Source organism: Triturus cristatus, chromosome 2_2 (genome assembly GCF_964204655.1).
Source record: "Triturus cristatus chromosome 2_2, aTriCri1.1, whole genome shotgun sequence".
Lineage (NCBI taxonomy): Eukaryota > Metazoa > Chordata > Amphibia > Caudata > Salamandridae > Triturus > Triturus cristatus.
In genome coordinates this window covers 711,861,930-711,886,088 of record NC_140582.1, presented here as the reverse complement: position 1 = coordinate 711,886,088, position 24,159 = coordinate 711,861,930, and the positions used below count along the sequence as shown (strand labels likewise).

The following is a 24,159-nucleotide window of genomic DNA, read 5'->3' as shown; positions in this document are numbered from 1 at the left end:
TTTAGAGAGTAAGGTTCTATCTAACTTTAACCTCTGCCTACCTCTGGGGACTCTTGGACTCTATACACACTGTACCTTACTTTGGTGCAGTATGTATAGAGACAGTTTCTTGCATCTACCTTTCCAGTTTCAGCACTTCTGGGCTTCCCCACATTGTTAGTGTTTCTTCTGGCCACCATTAAAGCCACGTTGCACAGCAATAATGTGTATTTGGGGAAATTTGTTTTTCCCAGGTGCCCAATGGGGCCAGCTGCTGTCCGCCAAGAATCTGCAGTGCATCTAGGACCAAAATGGTTGTTTGTGTGGAACATCACAAAGTCTGCAGTAGGGTACCAGTGTGGCCATAACCCCTCAAGCTTTGACAGTCCACTGCTGGATTTAGAAGAAACAGCCTGGTCCACATGAAATGGGCATTGTAAAGTATTATGTAGGAGTTGTACCAAGTGAAAATCTACCCTAATGGCCACCTCTCTGGGATGTCAGAATGCCTTCCCCCAAATCTTTGTCTTCTAGGAGGGTCAAATCCTGTAGTTACAGTGGAGGGTTGACATCAATTTTTCAGTGTTCTATAGACCTGAAATGTTGCATGTTTGTGCAGGGGGGCTGGAAAGAGTATACGTGCCAGGGGAGTCTCCTCGGCAGAACATACTTATCTATCCCTATAACCCACAAGGGTGTGCTTTATCTGTACACATTGGAAATACTGGTTTTATTCTAAGCCATATTAGTATGGCATGGTGTAGTGAAGTATAGTGCAGTAAATAGTAGAAGACTTGGATACTTCAGGAAGTATATTTATTAGCCACAGCTGCAGTCCCAGAGGGCAGACGAGAAGAGTAGTGCCGGCTCCCGTGGCAGCACGCGAGGGTGCTGGCTGGGTGGGGAGACGGCAGGGGCAGCCGGGGGTGGGCTCCCCAGGCTGCCCCCTATCTAGGAGGCATGCGGGGGTCCCGGGTGGGACCGGGACCCCCAGCATGACGACTGGAGGCGCAAGGGGCCGGGTGGGACCGGGCCCCAGAAACCAGAAGGAGCGGCCGGGGGTGGGCTCCCCGAGCCGCCTTTCAGCACCTGGGAGTCCGGGTGGGACTGGGCCCCCCACCGGAGGGAGAAGAAGCGGCGAAGCCACCAGCACCACCAGTGCGGCTCTCCCCGGCACAGCGGGAGAGCCGCTCATCTATTATGCGAAAGAAGGAGCTCAAAGCGCCCCATAATTCCTTGCAAGGCATGAGGACAACCTCGTTTTTGGTGCCTGGTGGCCCCCAGAGGAGGGGGTCACCCTCATGGGTGAAAGGAAGTGCATGGGGGCTGCAGAAGCACAGCAGCCTCCCCCAGCAGAAAGGAGAACAGTCGCCCCATAAGTTTCCCTGGGCATTGGAAATAATAACCCCTCCAGGGCTCAGCCAGCTTTTAACACCTTCTAGGCTGGAACTTATGTTCTACAGCTGAGGGTGTACTACAAAGTGAATCATGGAGTGAAGGGCTGAGTTAGGGATGTCCGGAATAGAGCATCCCCTGGAGGTGAAGTGGTGTAACTGCACTGAAATGCATTTACTAATAGTTATTTCTTTCAGAGGGACTGAAGTTCGTTTGTGTAATGTGATGTGCTGGTGTAAGGTGATGTCATAAGCCAAGTGGGGTTATGTTGTCAGACAGTCCTGCTAGGGTGTCTGGCTGTATATGCGTAATCCTGTGATTTCATCTGTGATGCCTTTAGGGGCTGTAATTGCAATGCATTCAAATGATCAACCAAGGTGATGAGTACTGTCATTCTAAATTGTGCGTAAACATGGATTCTTGCTGCTGCGCTTGGGTGAAGTCCCCAGACTGCTAGCCCTTAAGATATAGAGGTGCATACTTTATGGTCAGTAGGAGAGGCTCAGTCAGGGTCATGTGTCACCAAGGCAGGTTTACCCCTTTTTAATGCTTGTTGAGGTAATGGGGTGGGTCGCCACTGGGATGGTGCCAGTGCGCAGGGCCCTCGCTCCAGGTTATGTTCAACTATCTGCATTGGGGGCAAGTTGATGTGCATACATGGGAGTGGTGGTACTAGTCCCCACCCCACCCCCCCCCCCCCCTTTGCGGGAGGGGTGGAGATGTTATGCAATGTCACAAAGTAATTCCAACAGCTTATGTATATTTGTAAATTGGTGCATAGTATTTAGTGTGTGTGTTTAATAAATGTACTCTTACTTTTAGTACAGACTGGACAATCAATTGAGTGTTATTTTTGTGCACCTGCAAATGGCGATTACTAGCCCACACCACCACCCTTGAGTAAGCATCAGACTGCTCTGCAACACTACCCTCTGAGAGTCAGGCGCTACAATTGGGTGTTTGGTTCCCAGTGAAGGACAAATGTAGTCATGTTATTTGTGCAGGCCTCACAGATGCTGCCTCGTTTTCCAACATGCACCTTCACCACTCTTCCCCTATTCCACCACTAGTTTTCACTGCATTCCTGGTCACAACCTCAATTCTGACAGGAGGTTTAAATTTTGACATTTCCTTGTAATTCGTCACCAAATTGTAGTGAAGTATAGTGCAGTAAATAGTAGAAGACTTGGATACTTCAGGAAGTATATTTATTAGCCACAGCTTCTGCAGTGTCAGAGTAACTGTGTAAACTGGAATCTTTCCACTGCAGCCTCACACAGTACATTCTACATTCCAATGACATAGTACTATGATGGAATGGATGCCAGATCACCACACATGGCCTCTCGTAGAATGAGAGAAGTTCCTTGGAGTCCCACAAGTCACCCAGTTCAGACATCCAGGTAGTCTCCGCCACTCTAGCTCTATAAGGACTGCCCCCCCCCCCCAATAGAGTTCCCACTTTTACTCTTCCTGTCCATCCCAATAGTCTTGTAGCTTTTTTCCTTATTATAACTACCAGTTCAGTTATCAATTTTTCTATCAGTTGGAAAAGGCAACCGGCCATAACCTTTGCCAAGATTTTAACCTCAATATTGAGTAAGGTAATTGGCCTCTAGGAAGCGCTGTTCTTCTGTCTTACCCTCTTTATGGAGGAGTGCTCGGTGGCTATTCAGATCTCTGTAGATAAGGTTCCTTTCTCCTTTGCTTCATAGAGCATATTCAGAAGGGGTTCTCCCAGCTCCCTAGTGGGAGTCATGGCAGACAACGAGAAGGCCAGCCAGGATAACCGGACGGCAATGCTAGATTATATGCTACTAAAGCCAAACATAGTAGCGAAGTCGAAACAGTAGCGGAAACTCACTTGGGTTCGATGGAAAGATAAATTATCTGGAATGGAGGAATCGGTAAATGGACTAAGTTCCAGATTTGTGCAAGTGGATAACCATGTTAACAATGTGGAGGAGGAGAGAAGGAAGACTGGTCTTTAGAAACAGTGCAACCAAGGCAGTGTTGCTCAATGAGAGTTGAAACACTGGAGAATCTAAGGCATAGGAAACACAGGTTTTAGGCTTTGTAGCTATCTGCGCTGTCACATCAGTAATGGAGGCGATAAAGTTCCTTGACTAGCAACTTGCCCCTTTTACCCATGATTGCGGTTCCTTGGTTAGAAGAGCCTATTGGCTGCCCTTTAAGACCACTAATTCCACAACCGCAAGGAAAGGAGGTAGTGTCTTTGTAGGTTCCCGTGACTCGGATCTTCGTGACCCAGTCCTAAAGAAGGCTTCCTGCCTGAAGCACGATCTGCTGGTGGAAGGGCGATAGATGTTTCTTTTCCTGGCAAACATGGCTATGCAGACTGGTAGGAAAGAGCTGCTACTGATTTTTAAAGAACTAGAAAAATTAGGAGTCTCTGAATCTCAAATCCTCAAACCAGCATTGGGACACAGGAAAGGCTTTTGTCACCCAGGAGAAAGATGGCTTCATAGCAGATGAAAGACTTGTTCACAGCTGTGCTCTCCTTTAAAACCTGCAGGGACAGAGGCATTCCCTCTGGGGGTCGGGAGTAAGCACTAGGACTATTCCCTGCATCTGTGAGCAAAGCCCTAGAACGGTCTCTACCAAATCCACCCAGTTAGAGGTTTTAGCCATTTTCCAAACTCTTAAATTTATGTTGCTAATTCTAAAGGTAATCTCAGTTCCGATACGAATGCACACACCAACCTCCATTTATTTTATTAGAAACCAGAAGGATAGGCACTCGGGTGCCAAATAGTGCCTAACAAATAACTATATAAGCAGATCACCGTTGGAGTAAAACATTTGAGCAGCTCTCCGAGGTAAGAGACATGTCGAGGAGCACCTGACATGGATAACCTGCTGAGATTGTGTCTAGGGAAAAATTGCTATGCAGTGAGTTTCTGATTAGTGGTACAGTATTTTCTCTGTTGTCCATCAACAGGCCACACCGGTCTCCCCAAGCCATTCACAGTGATCCCTGTTAACTATAATAGTTGATCTTTTGTGAACCAGGCAGGTTAGTTTTCACCACCTCATGCTGCCTTTGAGAACTTCACCAGGAGACAATTCAAGAATCAACTAACAGAACTATGCATTGCTCAGCTTTTCAGCATCTGTTCCAGTTTTCTACTGATACTGACAGAATGAATGCATGAGAATTTCAGAGGCGAGCCAGGATGCCTTCTGTATGAACTTGCAGCTCTTTTTGATAGGAGGTTTAGTAATTATTGGGTAAGTGAAATTTTAACCACTGTAATGACAGGAGGTAAAGGTAGCATTGGTTTGCCTGCTCTTTGCTAAATTAAAATTCCTTCTACTACCAGTCCAATTTTTAAGACTTTGCCTTGTGTTTGCAATTTGTAGGTGTGTGTTCAGGCTACAAAATGAAGCGAGATACATGTTGATGTTGGCAATAGAAGAACTGTTATAGCATTTATGTTGGTACAATAAAAAATGAAATGGTTTAAAAATAAATGTGAGCTAGCGTACACTTTCTAGGATGAGAGATTTTCGTAATCATATGAATCCTTCGAATCTGGAAGGCTAACCTCGCTGGCAACTATTATTCTAGAAAGTATTCGTTTGTTCTACTGCATGCATATCCTTCTAAAACAGTCTTGATTGTTGCTTTCATTATTAGATTGAGGGGTGTGTGGTGTGTGGTTGTTTTTTGTTTTGTTTTTGAGGGTCATGGTTGTGGAACAATGCAGGAGGGATGTCTAGCGCAATCTTATTTTGGATTTGATTGTTTTTTTTTCTTCTCTCTTAACCGGCTAAAGGGAACTTATCTTTCTGAGATTGTGTCAAAACTTAGATGAGCAGCCCTTTACCAATTCCAGTGTAATTTCCAGTATGTTTCCACTGGTCCAGACCACAAATCTTTCTTTGAGGAATGTGGTTGGGGAACTTTCCTGTACAGCAACATTCTATTCAGCTCTCATTTAGATTTCCAGTTTTTGTGATTTACTATAATTGCCTTCAAAAAGATGAAGTGTCCAGGGCAAGGACTTGGCAGTTCAATATTTACATATGTTGTACTGTATTTACTACAGGATTTGACTATTCAAGCAGTGCCAAGACGGATTGTTCTGGCTTGCCTTTAACAAACCGCACCTTACTGCACTATTGAACCCATCGGAGCTGTTACAGGTGCATAAAACCATAGTAAACCTACCAGTGCAGGAGATCTTGTCAATGTAAACAAAGCAACGCACAACCCACGAATTTTATAAAGACTCATCCAAGTTCAAACAATAACGCGCTTCCCTGTTCTCTTGCATCTCACAAAAGAGTTTGCCATTTGTGCCCTGGTGTAAAAGGATATGTATACGCATTCAGGTTGTTTTCTGCCCCACCTTGTGTGAAAAGATGCAGCTATTGGCGATCCCTCGTCTGGTGCATTGTCTGGTACAGGTGAACAAGCAGGGAGGGGTGTCCAATTCAGGTTCTTTGAGCCAATCCACTAGGTGGCCCCAAGCCGGGCCCTGTTTATTGAGCCACGACCCCTTCTCACCTCCCAGAGTAATAGTGCACTCTTATCCCGTTCACTGGATGAATTCCTCTCCCCGTTTAGCTAAACTAGAGCCCCTAGTGGCCCTCCAGTGCATAGTAATCTCACGCTTTGGTAAGACCAGAGAAGTCTATACACCTAGTGGCAATCTTAGTCTAGCAGGTCTTGGGAATCCCCCCCCAGAAAGGGGGATGGAGGGTGTGTGAGATTGATCTCTTGGTTACATCATTAATATAGTCCACCATTTCTCTCCAGTAAACAGGGGGCAAGACCACTCCATATGAAACATCTCTGCCCCGTGTTCACCACACCTTGGGCAGGCCGCCTCAGCATCTCAGAAGAGTCGGATGAGTTTACTGGGGAAGGTCATCTAAATATTTACCTTTTACTTCACTAACTGCAAGAAAATGGTACTTCCTTTGAAAAAACAGATCTGAAAGAGACAGTTATGGATTCCTCACCTTAGAATTACCCCCAGGCGTCAGACTGGATCCGGAGAATTTTTTCCTCCATATTATCACTGCGCGTCAATAGGTGGCGGTGGTCAGCTCAGTGTTCATCAGTGGCGGCGTGGTCGCCGGAATGACATTGCAGCATCTACTTAGACCGCCCTCGCATCCTGACGTCCGTTCCTTCTTTTTCCGCTCAAGCCAGCCCAGATCCGGTGAGAGCGGTGTCTCGACTCATTTCTTTTGCGACTTTTGTCGACCCATTTTTTGAGTCGATCGACTCCTAGTGCACGGAGGGATGTCCTGTTGGACAGGCTTCAAGGCTTGTGACGCCTGTCACAAATTGATGTTGATCACGAACCCACACCTCATGTGCCTTTGGTGCCTAGAGCACGACCACGACCCGAAGTCTTGCTCCGACTGCCAGGCCATGAACCTGAAGCTCTGCGCCATTCGAGGTCCCGAGCGAGAGGTAGGTCGCGGAGCAACCACCAGCAATAGTCCTCAAAGTCTTCGTCTTCGGGTAAGTCAAGCACAAGAAGGTGACGAAACATCGTTGCTCTTCGGGTTCTCCACCGTCTGTCGGCTGAAGCAATGCAGGGCACAGCAGGTAGTCGGCCAGCTCTGCCCACTGAGCCTGTTGGGGTTGACTCCGGCCTTCCCTTCCTTTCTGGGACCCGGAGCGACCCCTGCTCTGCTTCAAAGCTCTCAAGAAACCTTACATTCCATCTTCGGGCAGCCTGACTCCGCCGGTGCGCCTCTGGCCCCGCAGACTTTGTTGGGGGCTCTAGACCTTTGATGCCGGCGGCTTCGCCGCGCGCAGGGACCCCAAGGATCCGGATCCGGATTGGCGCTGGTCGATCTCGTAACACCTTCTCTGGCGCCGAATCCAGTGATGAAACCCCCGCCGTCTCCGACACCACTTATGTCCCCAGCCGGTGTCGACCCCGGCCTACCCCTCGAGGAGGACAATGAGCTTTTGTGCCTCTGTTCTCCCCTAAATGTTTCCTGCCACCCTGAGTGGCTCACAAGAGGGTGAGGAGGACTGGGAGGGGTCCGTGGACTGGAGAGGAGTTTGGTGAGGCCTGTGGTTTGGATACCTCCCCCAGACCTTGGCATGCTATCTTCCCCCCCCCCCCCCCCCCAAACCCCCACCGTGGCTGCGGAGGAGGCTGCATCGTCTGCAGTGGTGTTGGGTAGGGCAGCCGAGGCCCTAAACCTCGAGCTTCCTATGGTGGCGGTCAGGACTAACCACCTGACCGAAGTGTCTCAACTGGCAGCAGACTCCTTGGAGCCCTTGCTGCCGTTCATTGAGACGCTTACGGACATACTTTAGGGCCTTTGGTCCAAGCCCAACACAGCGGCTCCTGTGAACAGGATGATTGCCTGCCCCCACCGCCCAGCCCCGGGTGACCCCATTTTCCTGTTCCCATCCTACCCCTGAGAGCTTGGTAGTCCAAGCCTCAACATCCAAGGGCGCATTCCCTAGCGCACCACCTGATGGGGAATCCAAGAAGCCGGACCACCTTGGTAAGATGTTTTCTTCCTCCAGCTTGGTACTACGGCCGGTGAACACCGCATGTCTATTGGGCCGTTGCTCCCAATCGGTGTGGGACACGGTTACGCAGGTGCTGCCACAGTGCCTGGTGGAGGCCCAGGCAGTGCTCTCGCCAAAGGGAGAGACGCAGCGAAGTTCACCATCCTGTGTGGGCTGGACACGCCAACTCACTGGGCAGGGCGATTTCCACGTCCGTAGCATTGAGACGCTACGCCTAATTGAGGTCCACTGACTTTTCAGGGGATGGTCAAGCAACACTTTTGGACATGCCCTTTGATGGCCGTTGCCTGTTTGGCGACAAGGCAGACAACACGCTAGAGTGCTTTAAGGCTTCTAGGGCTACGGCCTGATCCTTGGGCCCCGCTTCCACCTCCTGCCCAGCGCTGTCTGCTTTTGGTGGCTACAGAAGGGCTACCCCGCCACGTTCCGCCCAGAGCGACACGCCTGCGCAAGCTGTCCAGCTTCTGCGCGGCTGGGGATGTGGATCCCACTGATGTGGGTCGGGGAGGCGGCGGGCTAGTCCACCAGCCCCCTCTGCAGCAGCCAAACACTCCTAGTCCGACCTTTTAGGCCCATCAATTGCTAGTGGACGGCAGCATTCGCCATCATCTCCCCCACTTGCACACCATCACGTCGGACAGGTGGGTTTTGCAGATAGTCCGAAGGGGCTACTCCCTCCCCTTCGAGACTAGCCCTCCATCCATGCCACCAATTCCATTGCATGTCGGAGGATCACCAGGCCCTCCAGTTGTGTTGCATTCCCATTGCACCAGGGCGGTGGCTGCCACTACTGCTTTGAGATGTGGCGTCCCCCTTCTTGACATCTGCCAGGCAGCTACGTGGGCTTCACTGCACACGTTTACCAAACACTTCTGCCTAGTCAGCCAAGTCTAGAGACTGCTTCTTCGGACGTTCAGTGCTCCAGGACTTACTGGTGTGGCAATACCAACCACCGGGGTTGGTATTGCTGGGGTATCTATTCTAAGGTGAGGAATCCAGAACTGTCTCTTTCAGATTAACAAGTTACTTACCTTCAGTAACGATATATCTGTAAGACATGGGTTAGTTGTGTATTCCTCACCGCCCCACCCATCCTCTCCGTTCTGCAAACTGATTTCCAGGGTAAGGGACTCACCTTTCAGGGCCCTAGTTTTTGTGCACCAGCGGTCAGTGTTTTGCACGGCTCTGTGCTTCTGTCGTGGAATGTCGTGTAAAGAACTGACAGTGCACGAGGGCGGCGTCTAAGTAGATACTGCAACGTCATTTAGATGACCACGACGCCAACGACTAATGTGGAGTTGACAGACTCCGCCTATCGACGCGCAGAGGTACTGCTGAGGAAAAAATTCTCCGGATCCAGTCAGACGCTTGGGGGTAATTCTAAGGTGAGGAATTCATAACTAACCTATGTCTCTTACAGATGTATCATTACCAAAGTTAAGTAACTTGTTCATCAACACTCTGTTCTTCTTTCTTGTTATAGTAGGCTAGTTTAGAACCAGTTACTTTATAATATTGCTGTCTGTGTTATCTGGACCTTGCCATACAGGATCAATTTCATTAGTTAAAGTAAATTGATCCTCCCAGATATTCCTGTGTTCTTTGGAATGTTATACATATTGTTTTTGATTCTGCCTTCTCACTTGCTACTTCTAATGTCAGGAAGCACCTCTCCTTTTTCAGAAATGAAGCCCTTTGTTCCTGTGTAGCCTGGACACAACTACTCCAGACCAGGATCCTAAGTCCCATGCCTTCAATATCAGCATGCCCTTTGCCTGTCTCCTAACAAATATATATATATGCAAAGGGGTAGGTGGTTCCAAGGGTGTAGGTGCTAGTCAAAATTTGTAAGGGCCATCAATTTAAGATTTCTGGAAATTAAGAAGTTGAATGAATAAAACCAACTTTTATGTATCGCAAAAAACGCAGTTCCACTCCTTTTTAGGTCTCGCTGAGCCCAGCGCTTGCGCTGGCTCAGAGACATTATGTATGTGGGATTTTTTAAGTGCTGCCTGTGACCTAAAGCTTGAGTTCACGTGAGCGTGCACGCGCGCAGCCGGCAATCACAGCTGCGCGCACACCGCTCGCGTGCTTTCCACACAGCATGTCCCGTCCTCGCGATCGCGATCACTTTCGCTTTGATCGCGATCGCTATTACTTTCTCTTTCAAGGCCGCGCGGCCGTTACTTTTACGGCCGCGCGGCCAATGCTTGTTACTTTTGTAGCAATCTCTGGTAAATCGCGGCACCCGCGCTTTATTTTAATCATGTTAAAGGTCAAGTGCGGGTGCCGCGATTGCTACAAAAGTAAAGAAATAGGAAAAAAATATATATTTCTTTACTTTTGCAGCAATAACGGCACCCGCGCTTTACTTAGCGCGGGTGCCGTGATTGAAATAAGTAATGGTGCACACTTAACTACAAACTCGTTTGGGTTTATTTCAAATGCTAAGCAAGATTTGCACGTCAACATGGTCGCTTTCAAATGTTATAAATGAAGTCAAATGTAACTAGTTTGTTAGTCCGTCTTTCATCTAGTTCAGTGCAGCTAAGATGTACATGTCTGTAGTCTCTAAGGTGTTTTCTAGACAGCCGTCTGGGTGGAAAACTTTATTGATTACGTTGAACATTATTTTTTGACTTCCATTTAAAATATTAGAGCTTTGATGTAAGTATTAAGAACGTTACCGAAATAAGATATATTTTTTTTAATGATCAGAGGTATGTCTTCAAAGAAACACAAACCATTTGTAGTTTTTAAAACAGGAGATTGTGATTTTTTTCTGATACATAATTATTTATAAATGTGCGTCTTCACTGCAGTTTGCAGGCAAATGGGTCTTCCAGTTAGCAGACTCGCTCACCATTTCAAGATGGCCGTGGTAGAGCCACTCTCTTTCCTTTCCGGTGTTCTTCTATGAGAGCCGCTTCTGTGTTTGAGCCCCTTCCTAGCCCCATAGCAGAGTCACAAACCGGTTGCTGTAGTCGGCTTCGCCTCTTTTCTTCCCACACGGACAGCAGCAGAGCAACTTGGCATGGATTGGCAGAGGCTGAGAAGGCGCGTTCGGATGTACATAGATCAGGTGAAGAGAGCACAGCAGCAGTGCAGGCGTTACATGCAGTGACCGCTCCTGCAATGGTATTACCCACTACACATTCTGCACATATTTCTTGTCATTATTGCTGTTCGCGATTTTGTCACACTCGCCACCTTGCAATATCAAACAAAACACAATATCCCAAACACTGCATACTGCTACCTTACAACGAGTATTGTGCACAGTTGGGATTAGATATGCAACTAGAAATAGCTGGAGATGCTTGGTGCTCGTGGGGAGAGCCCAAGTCCAAAACAAGCATTGGCATAACCAATAGGTCTCGCCTTTGGAGCTTACAAGTGTTTAGTCATGCAACAGGTTATGTTGTTGCACCAAGGATATTGTGCTGGATAATTAAACACTTATAAGGTCCCAAAGGCGAGACCTATTGGCTATGCCAATGCTTGTTTAATTTCTGCATTATTCTAAAACAAGATCACATATCATTGCCTTTGCTCTTGGAAGCCGTTACTCCATCTTGTTACAGATCAACTCACTCCCTTCCTATTTTAGCCTGAAACAAGACACTTAACGTTTAACACTCATTTTATAAATTTAAAGTTAGGGAGGGGAAAAAGAAATTTACAAAATGAAAGCTTCTAATAATCAAATACCATTAATATGAAATATGGGTGGGATAATCCTCACCTCTGTGTTCACAAAAGCTATGACATTTTCTATTCTCTCGAGTTCTGTAGGTCTCAGGTAATGCAAGTTTAAAGCTTATTTGAATCTAAGGAAATGGCTTACTTACTGGTTTGTAATAGAATTCCCTAAACAGTATGAAGACCAGTAAGCCACCATTTGAATGAAATCCTCTATACTTGCCCCTTCATTAAAGGTTTTAGAAGCTATTGCGCCTCCTATGGAATGAGCTCCGAAAATGTAGGTATTAATACCAGCTTCTGATGGGATCCATTTTATCCATTTAGCAGTGTGGGAGATGAAACTGGAGCTTAAAGACCTACACGAGATTAATAATTGACCCGCAGAAGAATTTCTGAACTCTTCAGTGAAAGATTAATGTATGTAAATAATGGACCAAACATTATTTTTGTCTCCTTGTAAAGCAAGGTAGGTTATTTGTTTTCTAGCACATTTAGTTCTTTTTTTAAAATGTAAAAGGTAGCTCCCTCAGGAGTTCAAAAAAACAAACCCTACCTCCAAGGTCTAAAACATATATCAAACTCTTTTATAAGAAGATAAACAAAGTAATAGAGTTTTGCAGATAACTTTTTCCTGGATAAGTATTGGTCTTCCGGCCACAACTGGAGGAATTTCATACCCAGAGAACTTTCCCATATATAGGAATATTTAGGTCAAGGTGGGGTAGAAATACCTCTTAAAAGTTTTTAAATACGCAGATGTTCACCAACAGGATGATTAGCTAGTAGTACATATCCTGCAAGTATAGCTGAAACATTGTCCATTTCCTGAAGGATGCAGCAGTGGGACTTTTGAGAAGCTAAAGAACATGTAGCAAAGGAGCCTGCTGAAATTTCAGAACAATTTATGACGAGGGAGGATTCTTGACTAGACATCTTCCTCCTGTTATAACTTCTCATCTTGCTACCCCAATCAGAATGACTGGCATCGTATTCAATCAGTCTGGAATGAGGTCGAAAATGGCCCTTCATTCCAAGCTTCCATGTGATTGAGTCACCATTGTAACTCTTGACTAACTTCTAAAGGTAGTTTAATTTGATCTGAGAAAGTATTTTCCCAGATGAATGCTTGTTAGTCTTTAAAGGGCAGAATCCTGCAAAGGTCCCAGGAAAATAGCTTGAATAGACAATGCTAAAAGACCCACTCACTATTCGAGCAAGACACAAAGTTATTAAATTCCATGAACCTTTCGAATTTCATTTTTTATGATAGCTCGAGTCTTCTGAATTGGTAAAGATAATGTCACTGAAACAGTCTATGGCAAATCCTAAAAATGTCATCTGCTTTGAAGGAGAAAGATCTGACTACTTTTTGTTGATGAAACCTAAATTCTGAAGGAAAGAAATGTTCAAGTTTAGATGTTGAAGAATGGAGAGGTCTTGTGACATACGCAAAACATCATACAGTTATACCAAAATGAGCTCCTTCTGAATTCTACCACAGGTTTTAATAACTTGAAGCACCAAGGAGCTGAAGAAAGACTGTATGGGAGTCCAAGAAATTTGTATTTTTTATTTATGCATTGGAATTAAAGTAGGTGACTATGTGGAGCTTAAATAGAAATCATTAACTAAGCATTTTTTAGATCCAAGCAAGCCATGAAGTCTCCTTTCCTTAATTTAGATCGCTGAGAAGATTGATCCCCTCCATCTTGAAATGCCTTTAAAGTATCTAAGAAATGAAGTTTTTGAGATTTATTGCTAGACATTTTTTGTCTACATATGTTGCAGAGAAAAGCTTTGGTATGTAAAGCAGTCTGACCAATTGCCCATTTCTGAATGAGGGATAATATTTCTTGTTCTATGAATTGTTCTTTTTGTTCTGTGAAAATCTTTTTCGGTAACTGGTTGGATTGGAGTGGAATAACATCCTAGATTTATCCTGAAACAGATTGTAAAACCTATGCATCATTTGTTAACATTCTCTAACTTTTTAGAAAAAATTGAATCCCCCCTCCCAAACTTAGTGGGGAATATGATTAACTCACCTGGAAAGGAAGATTGTGAAGAGTTTCCATTTAAGGTTCCACATGGATTATAACCTCTTTGACCTCTATCTCTTGATGGAAAAAAGGTGTTTCCATAACATTCAAACCGGGAACATCTACTTCGAGGGACACCTCTGTATGAGGCCTGATTGTGGAAGGGACTGGCAAAATGGCCTCTACCAACCCTGGTGAAAAGGTTGGGCTGAAATATCTTCAAAGCAGACTGTTCTTTATATAAAGAGGTGAAAATATTTTCAGATTGCAAAACCTCTTTAACAAAAGGACATCCAAAGAGTAAACCTCTAACAGAAGGACCAGCTTAATTTGTAACTAGATCACATATTTTTGGATTTATACATGGCAGAATTGGGCACCTACGTTCAATAAAAAAGCAGTTTGTATTGCCAAATAAACATAGTTATTTGTGCCTATTCTGCAAGAACCTCTGGGTCTACTACTTCCCCTCATTCTTTTGCCAAAAAAGCTAAATCTAAAATTGTTGCTAGTGGGCCTTATCTATCTAATAGTTTGTCTTGACAGGCCTTCCATGATCTAGCCATTCCTTTTTTTTTTTATGGATCTTTAATGTATTTTCCTAAAGATACAGTTTAGGTCAATGTCTCTGGTATTGGTGACATGACTCTGCATTCGGTATGGCATGGACTAGTACATAGTACTAAGAGAATTGGAGGAACCTTCTCCTGTTTCCTCCATAATAATCTTTCTCTTTTTTAAAAAAATGGTCTCCACGGTTTATCACCACTGTCATCATTTGAGACCTCTATGAATCCAAATTATCAGAAACTGAATCTACAGTATCAATATTGTCGTTGTATGAAATCTCTATATAAGCCCTTTTAAAAATAATTCCAGGGCCTCCTATTTTAAAGTTAGTTTAGTTTTGTTACATGAAGCCTTCCTTTTCTTTTCCTTTAGATGATGGTGAAATGTATAGTAAGGCTTTTAGCTGGGTCATTGGGCCCAAAGTGTTAATCATAGGTTTTTTGCATATAATTCTCAACCGTCTGTTCCAAAGCAGATTTGTAAGGACCAATTATAAAATCTGCAACTTTTTCAGGAGTAATATTGTCCAATATAGGAGTTTATTTTGGTGACATCGCTAGTTTGATATACTAATATCTGGCATGAGCGCCTTAGAAAAGGTGTTAAATCATCTTGAATTTTATAGTGTTAACTCTCATCTGACACATACAAAGTCTTTATTGAAAATTGTGAGTGAAAAGAAGCAACAGTTAAAAATGTTGGTTATTATTATTACAACATGGTTATTTATAAACACTACTGTCAACAGTGGAATAGAAAAGAAAAGGTTAACATCCTGATCCGAGGGAACTGGGTGTGATGGAAGGTGACGATAGAGGGAGGGGATTAGGTGGAGCTGCAACAGCTCCCATACGGCAGAAGGAACGGTTCAATCAGTCGCCATCTCATAAGTGATCAACATAAAGGTAAGGGATATTCACTCCCTTTAGGAAAAATATAGAACTAGAGTTCACTCCCTGCCTAAGTTCCAAAGGATTGTTGCCCGCGCATGGACACCTGAAGAAACTATATTTCAAAATGGTGCCAGCTCTAGGAAACGTTAGAAAAACTAACTGGAGCAACCAATAAATGGTCAACAATGATATTACTATATATTTGCTGATGTAAATCTGCATGAAAGGAACACTCAACACCTGAAATAAAAACAATATGAAGCAAACTGCAATACCAAATAATGTACAACTTATTTATAAAGTACAAATATGCACTGCTCATGGCTGCCGAGCAACAGGAAGATGTTTGGTCTTGTGGATATATATGGATTTATAAATGCTGATTGGTTATACTATAGTGCATTGTTGGGATTTGTAGTTTTTGTACTCATGGGTACTGAAGTTTTATTTATTTTCCATTATTACATTTGTTATAGATGTTGGTTCTTGCTGCTGAGAATAAACAGTGAAGGGAAGAATTCAAAATCTGAACCCTTCGCTCTTTTCAGAATCTGCAAACATCAGACTGGCTTACAATTGTAACTAGAGATTTCAATAATATTCCCTTCCTCTGAAGGAGAAATAACGTTGGGTAAAGCCTGCTTAAACATCGGACTCTCCCTGACATCCGTTGACTGAATATGCCCATCCAACCTTCGCTGTCTGCAACATTGCATAATATTAAATAATTGGGCTTTATTTCTGGAAAAGGCTTCTTAAGCGTCTTTTTTTTTTTCACTAAGCAAGCATTAATAAACAGCATAAACACACAGAAACCAGTATCGTAACAGAACTTTGCTAGATACGTCTAAGCAATAAATGGGATTGGCAGTAACAAATTCAGATGGATACTTCAGTCTGCAGATTCCTCACCTTTTGAATTTCCAAGGTGCCTAACTGGATCCAGAACTGTTTGCCAGCAGGTGGCACCACTTGACTCTGACTTCCTCGTTGTGGCTCCTGAAGTGCCTTATATGGGTGCTACCTCATGTCAGTTCCTTTTTTTCCGACTCCTGTGCTGATTCTGAGCTCTGTTTCCAGCAATGCTAGTTTTCACCGATGCTAAATTCTCAGAAAGAAATAGTGTGTTAAGGAAATATCCTTCCAAAAACCACAGGCTTTAAGCAGGGTGGTTATGGATCCACACTGTCTGCCTTTGGTGTCTAGGGATTGGACACTACTCAGTCACACAGCTAATGCTCTCTGAAGCAACCAGAGATTATCAGGGAGCAGGAGGCAAAGCTATATTGCCGAACACAAAAGTCGAAGGTAAGTCTAGGGACAAGCTGTGCCACTTGTGCAAGAAGTCCAAACCAGACTCGTGCCCATCTCACAACAGCCACTTTGGAAAAAAGTTTAGCAGTCAGTAGTCCAAGGACACAACCCCAATGCATCTCCTACCATTGTCCTACTCCAAGCCTGTTCTGAGGCAGGTCCTTGGGTGATCTGAATTTTCTGGGCCATCATCGATCCTGCAGCAAATAGAGGGCTTCAAGGAGGCCATGCTGATATTTTAGGGCGCTGCAAGTTCCCTCAGGAGCCCCTTCGAGCTCCAGAGATGTGTGAGGGTGTCTGGTAGACTATGGCATGAACTGGCCTTCTTTGCCTCCACACAGCTCAATGCTGGGACCACTCAATGCATCAACTCCAGTTCATCCGTTCTGGCCAGCTCCAGCAGTGCCGGTACCAAATCAAACTCCTACGCATATTTACAGTCTACAGCCTCTGTTATCCCATGCCAGGCCTTTGTCTGGCTATAAGATTACCAATGCCCACATTTCAGTATTGTATAAACCCTCGTATCCTACCCCCCCCCCCCCCCCCCCCTCCCCACCACCTCCACTAGTACAGTTATGGGGTGGATCGGATTCTGACACTCTTTAAGAGCTCAAATGTTCCACATGATGATGCAAACCATCTGCTACAGCTCATTACACTGATGTTGGCCTATATTTCAAGCTACAGAATGCTAGTGGCTTGGATCCCTCTATCCTGAGACTAAATTGACTCCAACAGGGTCCTCTGTGCCTCTTTTGTTGCGGTATCATGCAGAGCAACAGAAGTGTTGGACATAGTCATCTAACATGGAGTTGAAGACAAACTTGCTGATGGAAATCCTACAGCCTAGACCTTCTCCTTCTAGGCCCTTACTGCTTTTTTAACGAGGCCCTGATGGAGGCCTTGATATCTGCATGTCAAAACCACGGTCAACTTGCTCAGTAAGCCTACCAGTGGCTAGAGATTATAGGCTCCCCTCTGGAAACCTAACCTTTTTTGGCTCCGCACCAGACTCTAGAGCTTGGTGACTCAGACTTCCACCCAAAAAGTTCATCCCTACTGTGCCTCTGGATAGAGTTGATGTGCATTAATGCATTCAGCAAAAGTCTCTACCTCTGCCTGTTTTGTAAGAGATGACAATTTCATCTGCATTCTAAGGTACTTCTACATGCATGCCTTATGGGACAAGGCCTGTGAGAAATTATCAGCCATTCTAGATAAATACAGGGCCTCCTTTGCTCAGAAAATCAAGACTGACAGCAGTCCCAAAGCACTGCCCACAGTCCGTCGGACAGGTCAGTCATCAAAACATTTTGCTGAGTACTATTTGTAGTCTGACCTATTCACCAGCAATACCTAAAATTCTGAGGATACTCCTGAAGTCTTGTCTGTCATCAAAGGCAGTCCTTGCAACCCTTTCAGCAGCCTACAGCCTTTTTTCATTACTCAAGAGCATGTGGTGGTGACAGAGCACATGGCACAATAGTCTTCCTCCTCCTTCCCTTCTGCAGCTGTAGCCAAACACCTTTGATTTTCCCTCCATGTTTGACTGGTAGGGGGTGGCAGGACTCATTTCTTCTAGCACGCAAACTGGGCAGGAACTTCGGATCAGTGGGTGTTGCAGTTTGTTCAACAAGGCTATACCCTCCCCTTTATATCCACCTGTGTGTCCCATATTTCCCATGCATTTTTGTACAGACTTCAGCAGATCATGCCTCTGTTCTTGTGCAAGAAGTGCAGTCACTTCTAGGCAAAGGGACCACAGAGTTACAAAAGTGGAGGTGGGTTCAAATCGAACTTTTTTGTGGAACAATCTATTCCATTTTTTCACCTGGAGACCTATTAATATTAGCGTCGCCCTTCACTCAGATTAGGTCCTGAAGAAAGCCCATTTGACCCTTAGGGGCTTTAGAGAGGGCTGAAACATGTCGACCTTTTTTATGGACACATTTTTATAGTGCACCAGACCGTAACTTGTCTGACTTGTGCACGCAAAGAGTTTTTAACCAACTCGAACCCAGCTTTATTAAAATTACATACTGGTTTTACGAGTTTCTTAATCTTGATTCACTATAAATCACTTCACCACACACTAACACCTTTCCACGATCACTACTGAAAAAACCAGAGGAAAAACCTCCGGGTGGAGGAAGCATTCATTAACCCGATAATGATGCTGTCACGTTGTCAAGCACAGAGCGGACAATCGAAATATACCGCTTTAATCCACCTGCAAAAACGTGATTGAGGGTTTCTTAACAGTACGTTGTACTGTTTTTGCTTACCCTGGTTCTTTCAGGACCAGTGATCCACTCTCTACCTGATATTTTGACATTTGAGAAAAAGAAGCTGAGTGGGTCACAACCCCTTCTTTCTCCCCCCAATTGATTGTTATAATGCAATTAACCAATGTCAATACGGAAGCGGGGATGACCCAGCATACGGAATGGACCGGTGGCTATTGCCTGGAGGCGACTTCACAAGAGCACTTTACTCTAGACCAACAAGGTTCATGCTCACTGGCCCCACAAAACACGCGGTACAAATATGGCACGTGGCCAACCGCGCTCTGGGGTGGGCCAATAGGCTCACGATGGCTACCCCCTATGGGATTCAGAGCGGTTAGGAAATATGGGGCGAACGAAGGAGTTCGATAAATGGGACCTCATAGGTATCTCACACATCAGGGATCTTTGGGGGCGGACTTGAGTGGAGACATTCATCACACTACAACAGACATATGAGCTGGCTGAATCAGAACACTTCAGGTACGCCCAGATTAAACACGCATTACAGGCCAATATCCCGACTGGGACGGTGTTGCCTGAGGCCTCCCCACTCGAAGACAGATTGCTTGATGGGCATTTACCAGACAAATGTATATCCCTAACATACAAAAAACTCATACATCACACCCCCGATCCCCTTACTGCACTTAGAGAGAAATGGGTAAGGGATGGTCTGGTAATCGACGATGAAGAATGGCAGGAAGCACTTTCCTCGCCAAAAGAAGTTGCCATTTCGGCAAAGCTGAAGCTGGTACAGCTGAAGATTCTGCACAGGGTATATCTTTCAGGGAAGCAACTAATGGTTATGGGTAGAAGTGGGGACGGACTGTGCAGGAGGAGATGTGGGATGGAGGGTGCGTTCTTGCATGTTCTCTGGGAATGCCCACTAATCCAAGACTTCTGGCAGAAAATCCTGAAATGTATGAGTACGGTTTGGGGGGGTTACTTTGCTGCCCGAAGCCAAGAGATGCCTGTTAAACATTTGGGAGCCCACGGACTTAAATGTGAAAGGGAGGCTCTGGGTCACACTAGGGCAGATGATTGCCAAGTGCAACATAGCGCAGTTATGGGGGGCCGCTGCACCACCGACAATGAAGAAATGGACAGAGGACATGGATTGGTGTATGGCGAGAGAGAAAACAGTCTATGTAGCTCTGGGGTGCCCTAAGAAATGGATAGCAATTTGGACTAAATGGAATGTATATCGGGGAGGACTGTGTGAACCCCCTATTATCCCATCCCTTGGTGACCACTGTACGAGGTGAAACCCACTGCATGTACTGTAGTTGTTCATTTTATAGCGCAAGCAGCATACCGACGCATGTAAAGAGTCTTTCATGGAACTATACGAACTGCATATATGTATCGCATGACCATTGTTTCCTGTTTAATAAACAGAATTAATTAAAAAAAAGAAAGGAATACATTTTTTAGTACTTGAAAGATTTACCATTTTAGGTTGGATTTTGGACAAGCTTAAAATGTACTATTCAATGTGATTGACATTTGTATATGACAAATGAATAATTCAAAATGTGAAAGTACACAATGCTAGAAGAGAAACGAAAAGTTGGGTAAGCCTGTGCGGTTCATTGAACTGCTTTTCTTTTCTTAAGGAAAACGTTGTCTTTTATCGTATATTACCATGACAGTAGACATCAAATATATAATTGGAACTAAAATGTAATATTGCGTGTCTTATGTATTCGATGGTGCCTAGTTCCCATGATCTTTTGCCTATTTGTCAATGCATCTAATGTAACTAGATTAATCATATATGCTGCCCCTGTATATTTGGCCTGCCCTCTGATGCATCTGTCATATTCTATTTTGCCTCTATGAACCGTTCTCTCGAAGGATATTTTAAACTAAAAACTAAAAAAAAAGGATGCATGACGTCTGAAATTTCTCAGTTAAAGTTTACAAAATGTTCATCTCAAGGTTTGCTAGTCTTTGTGGTCAGTTACATAATTTGAGGAGACACTTGCCATCACTGTCGCATCTTAGCGCACAGCCTTCAAATTGGTGAAGTTGAGGTGCTGTCGGAGGAGGGCATAATTTCTCAAGCCTCCTACATTTGCAGGGTCCGGACTTGTGTGCTGGAGATTCCATTTATATAGATTCTTCAGCAAGCCTGCCATGTTTGTTTATGGCAACTAACATGGCTTAAACCACTATATTGCGCCCAAAATGGAAATGTGGTCCCGGCATGTTTTCTGTTGCGTTATTTTTGGAGGTTTTTTTTTGTTCCAGGCCCCACAAATCTTGACATACCTGATCATTCTATGATACCAGGGAACACAAATAGATATTGAATTCTGCATAGAGAACCTTCCTTTTAAATGCAGGTGATTAAGCCTCTCCGGTGTGTAATTTATCTACAAGCAAAAAATTCCATGTCTAAGCTTTAGACTAGATGGGTTGAATGTTTTGTAGCGGTCATGTGGGCCAATGTCACATGCAACACCTTCAATTATTCCTAGCTTTTTAGTCCACAACACGCTAAATGCTGGCATGTACATACAAGGGGAACCAATTGCTAGTGGCTGAAAAGCTAGTACATGCTGAAGGTGTCACACATTGAACTTAGCAGATGTGACGTATCAAAATTTCAACCTACGTCATGTTTTGAATCCTTTTTGTCCACTCTTGCATACCCTTCATTATATTCCAGCACTCCGTTATTGCCTTTTAATTCCTCTTCCCAATAATTTTCATTTGCAGGCCTTTTCAGATGCCAAAGGCCTGCTACGTTCACTTCTCTCTGCCCAGTGCGATATTATTTTAGCAAAGACAACTGTTGGAAAGGCTTCATTATTACATTATCTGGTCACCTTAGAGTCCCTTCTCCTGATCACTCTTCAGTTTTTGCAGTTGAACTAATGGCCTGGCCAAAACTGTTTGGTATCGACAATAGATTTATTTTCTTTAATGATATCAAGGTAGTTTTTAAAATACATCTTGCCCAATGTAGCCTCCAAACTGAGTGTGTCCAGTCATAAACAACCATAAGGTGCCCTGGAGCTCAATTTTAATTTTACTTCACTCGCATGTTTACAAAAATCCCATGGTGACTGGATGACCAAGAATACTTTCTTTCCCCTTTCCCTCCAAACATATGTAACCCAGAGGAACTCCTTTATTACACATATTTCTGCTGAACCAACCAGAGAATGTAAGATTTGGGTTCAACGCATTGAGCAGGATAGAACATCTTTTCGTACACAAATAGGATGCACTATTTCTAGTCCATCAATTGAAGCAATAGGTAATATGTAAAGCAGAGATTAAGATTGCTAGTTAACTATTTTCCATGTCCCCATTCATTTTTGTCTTTACTTCCTTATTATAGGATTTAGGAAAAGCCAACCGCCAAAAACCAAAGGTAAGTAATAAATTTATGAATCTGTTGTATCCTGTGTTATGGTTTTGTCGATGTAGGAATAGCAAACTAAAAATCTACTAATACTTTTTTTTCTCTTTCATTAAGCCTCCAAAGCCTGAAGATTTGGCAGTTGTTTGTTTTACCAGTGGAACCACAGGTTAATAGTTGCATTATGTTTTTTTTGTTTTCGTTGCTGAAATTCCATTTACTACTTGAATGTGTTTTATACTCCAGCAACAGTCCATTTCCCTGGTACCTGGAAGAACAGTCTCTGCTGCAAACATCTGAATGTCTTTGGCAACTGTGTTGTGTACCTTTGTTGGTTCCTCCTGTTAAGGTAATCTATGTTCAAACACCTAAAATGCCAGAAAAACTATTTTTATCGGTGCATGTCTAACGAGACTATGACAGTTGAGTACCTCACACATGAAGTGCAAGGACCAATGTACCCTTCTTTAAGGGTAAATGCAAAAGCAACAATTGATGGACAGAATGCAGAACAATGTCATACATTCACCCCAGTACAGAGATCTGGGCCTAAATCCATCGTTTTTTTGCTCACCATACCATTCCAGTTTGAACCCAGCCATATGCAAATCAGTCTTGACCCTGTGCCTCATGGGAACAGTCCAGTCCGAACTGCCAAGCCAGGTCCTCCCTGGACTGGAACCAAGCATCCAAGGACCGGTTTCGGGGTTTCACCCCTCTTCAGCCAAGGATAGCTTGATTCCAGTGGCATGGAGAGCACAGGACTCACGTCTGAGCATACCCGTCCCACTCGGGGTGACCAATGCAAAAACAACAGTTGATGGACAGAATGCATGATTTGCTCAAACGCTCTGTCCATCATCCCCTTTGGTATCGCTTTGTTCGCCCTAAGTTGGCAGGGTATGCCCAGACGTGGGTCCCTTGCTCACTTTGCCACTGGATTCAAGCTAGCCTGGTTGATGACTGCTGATTAGCCAGAAACCAGTCGCATGATGTTTGTTTCCGGTCCAGGGAAGACATGGCTTGGAAGTTCGGGCTGGACTGTTCCCATGAGGCACAGGGTCAGACAGATTTGCATATGGCCATGTCTGAACTGGGGTGGTGGAGTGAGCTAACGAATGATGATGGATTAAACTCAGATCAGTTGACTGGGGGTGAGTGTTTGATTTGCTCAAATGCTCCGTCCATCATCCACTTTGGTATCGCTTCTTTAAGGCTAGGCTTGTCATCAGAGCATGCTTTAAGGAAATGCACATGAAACAGATATGTTTGAGGCATGTGTGGCTGTCAATACACATGCTAAGCATACTTCTGCCTTCTAGTGTTGGCCCCGGATGTGCTCAAGTTGTTTTCTTCAAAGTCTTGAGTCGTGAGGTTGTGCGGCGACTCCTCTTGCTGATAATGGGCATGGAACTCTGTGTAGTTCAGATGTGTTTTTGTGTTCCTGTTCAAGACCATCATCTGTACTCTTTCGGTCACCACAGTACATCTGACTCGTCTGTATTGTTGTTCGAACACCTATCCCTTTCTCATTTTCTGTATCTTGTCAAAGAATCCATCACTGCTGTGTGGTTCCCGGTTGGGTCTCGCCCCATGTGGGCCTTTCCCTTTGTAGGCCTTTTGTTTCTCTGGCCTTCCAACGAGCTTGGCGCAACGTTTGTCGCTCCTTAGAGGTATTTTTTACCAGAGGACAGCAACCTAGAGATCAAGGACGTACCAGCTGCACAGAAAGGTTAAGTACAGCTCCCAAACTGAGCAAGCCAAAGGCCCAAGAATGCAAAAAGCCCTCCAGTGGGACACCACTGCCTTCGGGCCATGGTAGGCACAGACCATCAACTTCTGTGCCGAAAAACCCTACCCAGTCAGTCAGTTGGCCTGGCCCTGACCGCAACCGGCTCGTCTTCGAACAAACTGTCTGCACTAACAATGCTGGCATTGAAACAGGCATCTGGACAGGCCCCATCTGCACCAAAACCTCAGTTGGTACCGAAGACATCCACTAATACACTCTACTCTGAAATTGTCGTGGCACTCCTCCATCGGCTCCAAGAAGAAATCTGTC

At 44.7% G+C, this 24,159-nt stretch overlaps 1 protein-coding gene across 6 annotated transcripts in view; it reads left to right on the top strand.

Moving 5' to 3' along the window:
* ACSL1 (acyl-CoA synthetase long chain family member 1) overlaps nt 1–24,159 on the top strand; it is a 479,125-nt gene that overhangs the window by 241,778 nt on the left and 213,188 nt on the right. For all 6 annotated transcript variants that reach the window (XM_085641919.1, XM_085641924.1, XM_085641925.1 and 3 more), the window contains exons 8-9: nt 22,077–22,109; nt 22,215–22,266. In XM_085641919.1, the coding sequence (XP_085498045.1) occupies nt 22,077–22,109; nt 22,215–22,266 (85 nt within the window). The remainder of the gene's footprint in view (nt 1–22,076; nt 22,110–22,214; nt 22,267–24,159) is intronic.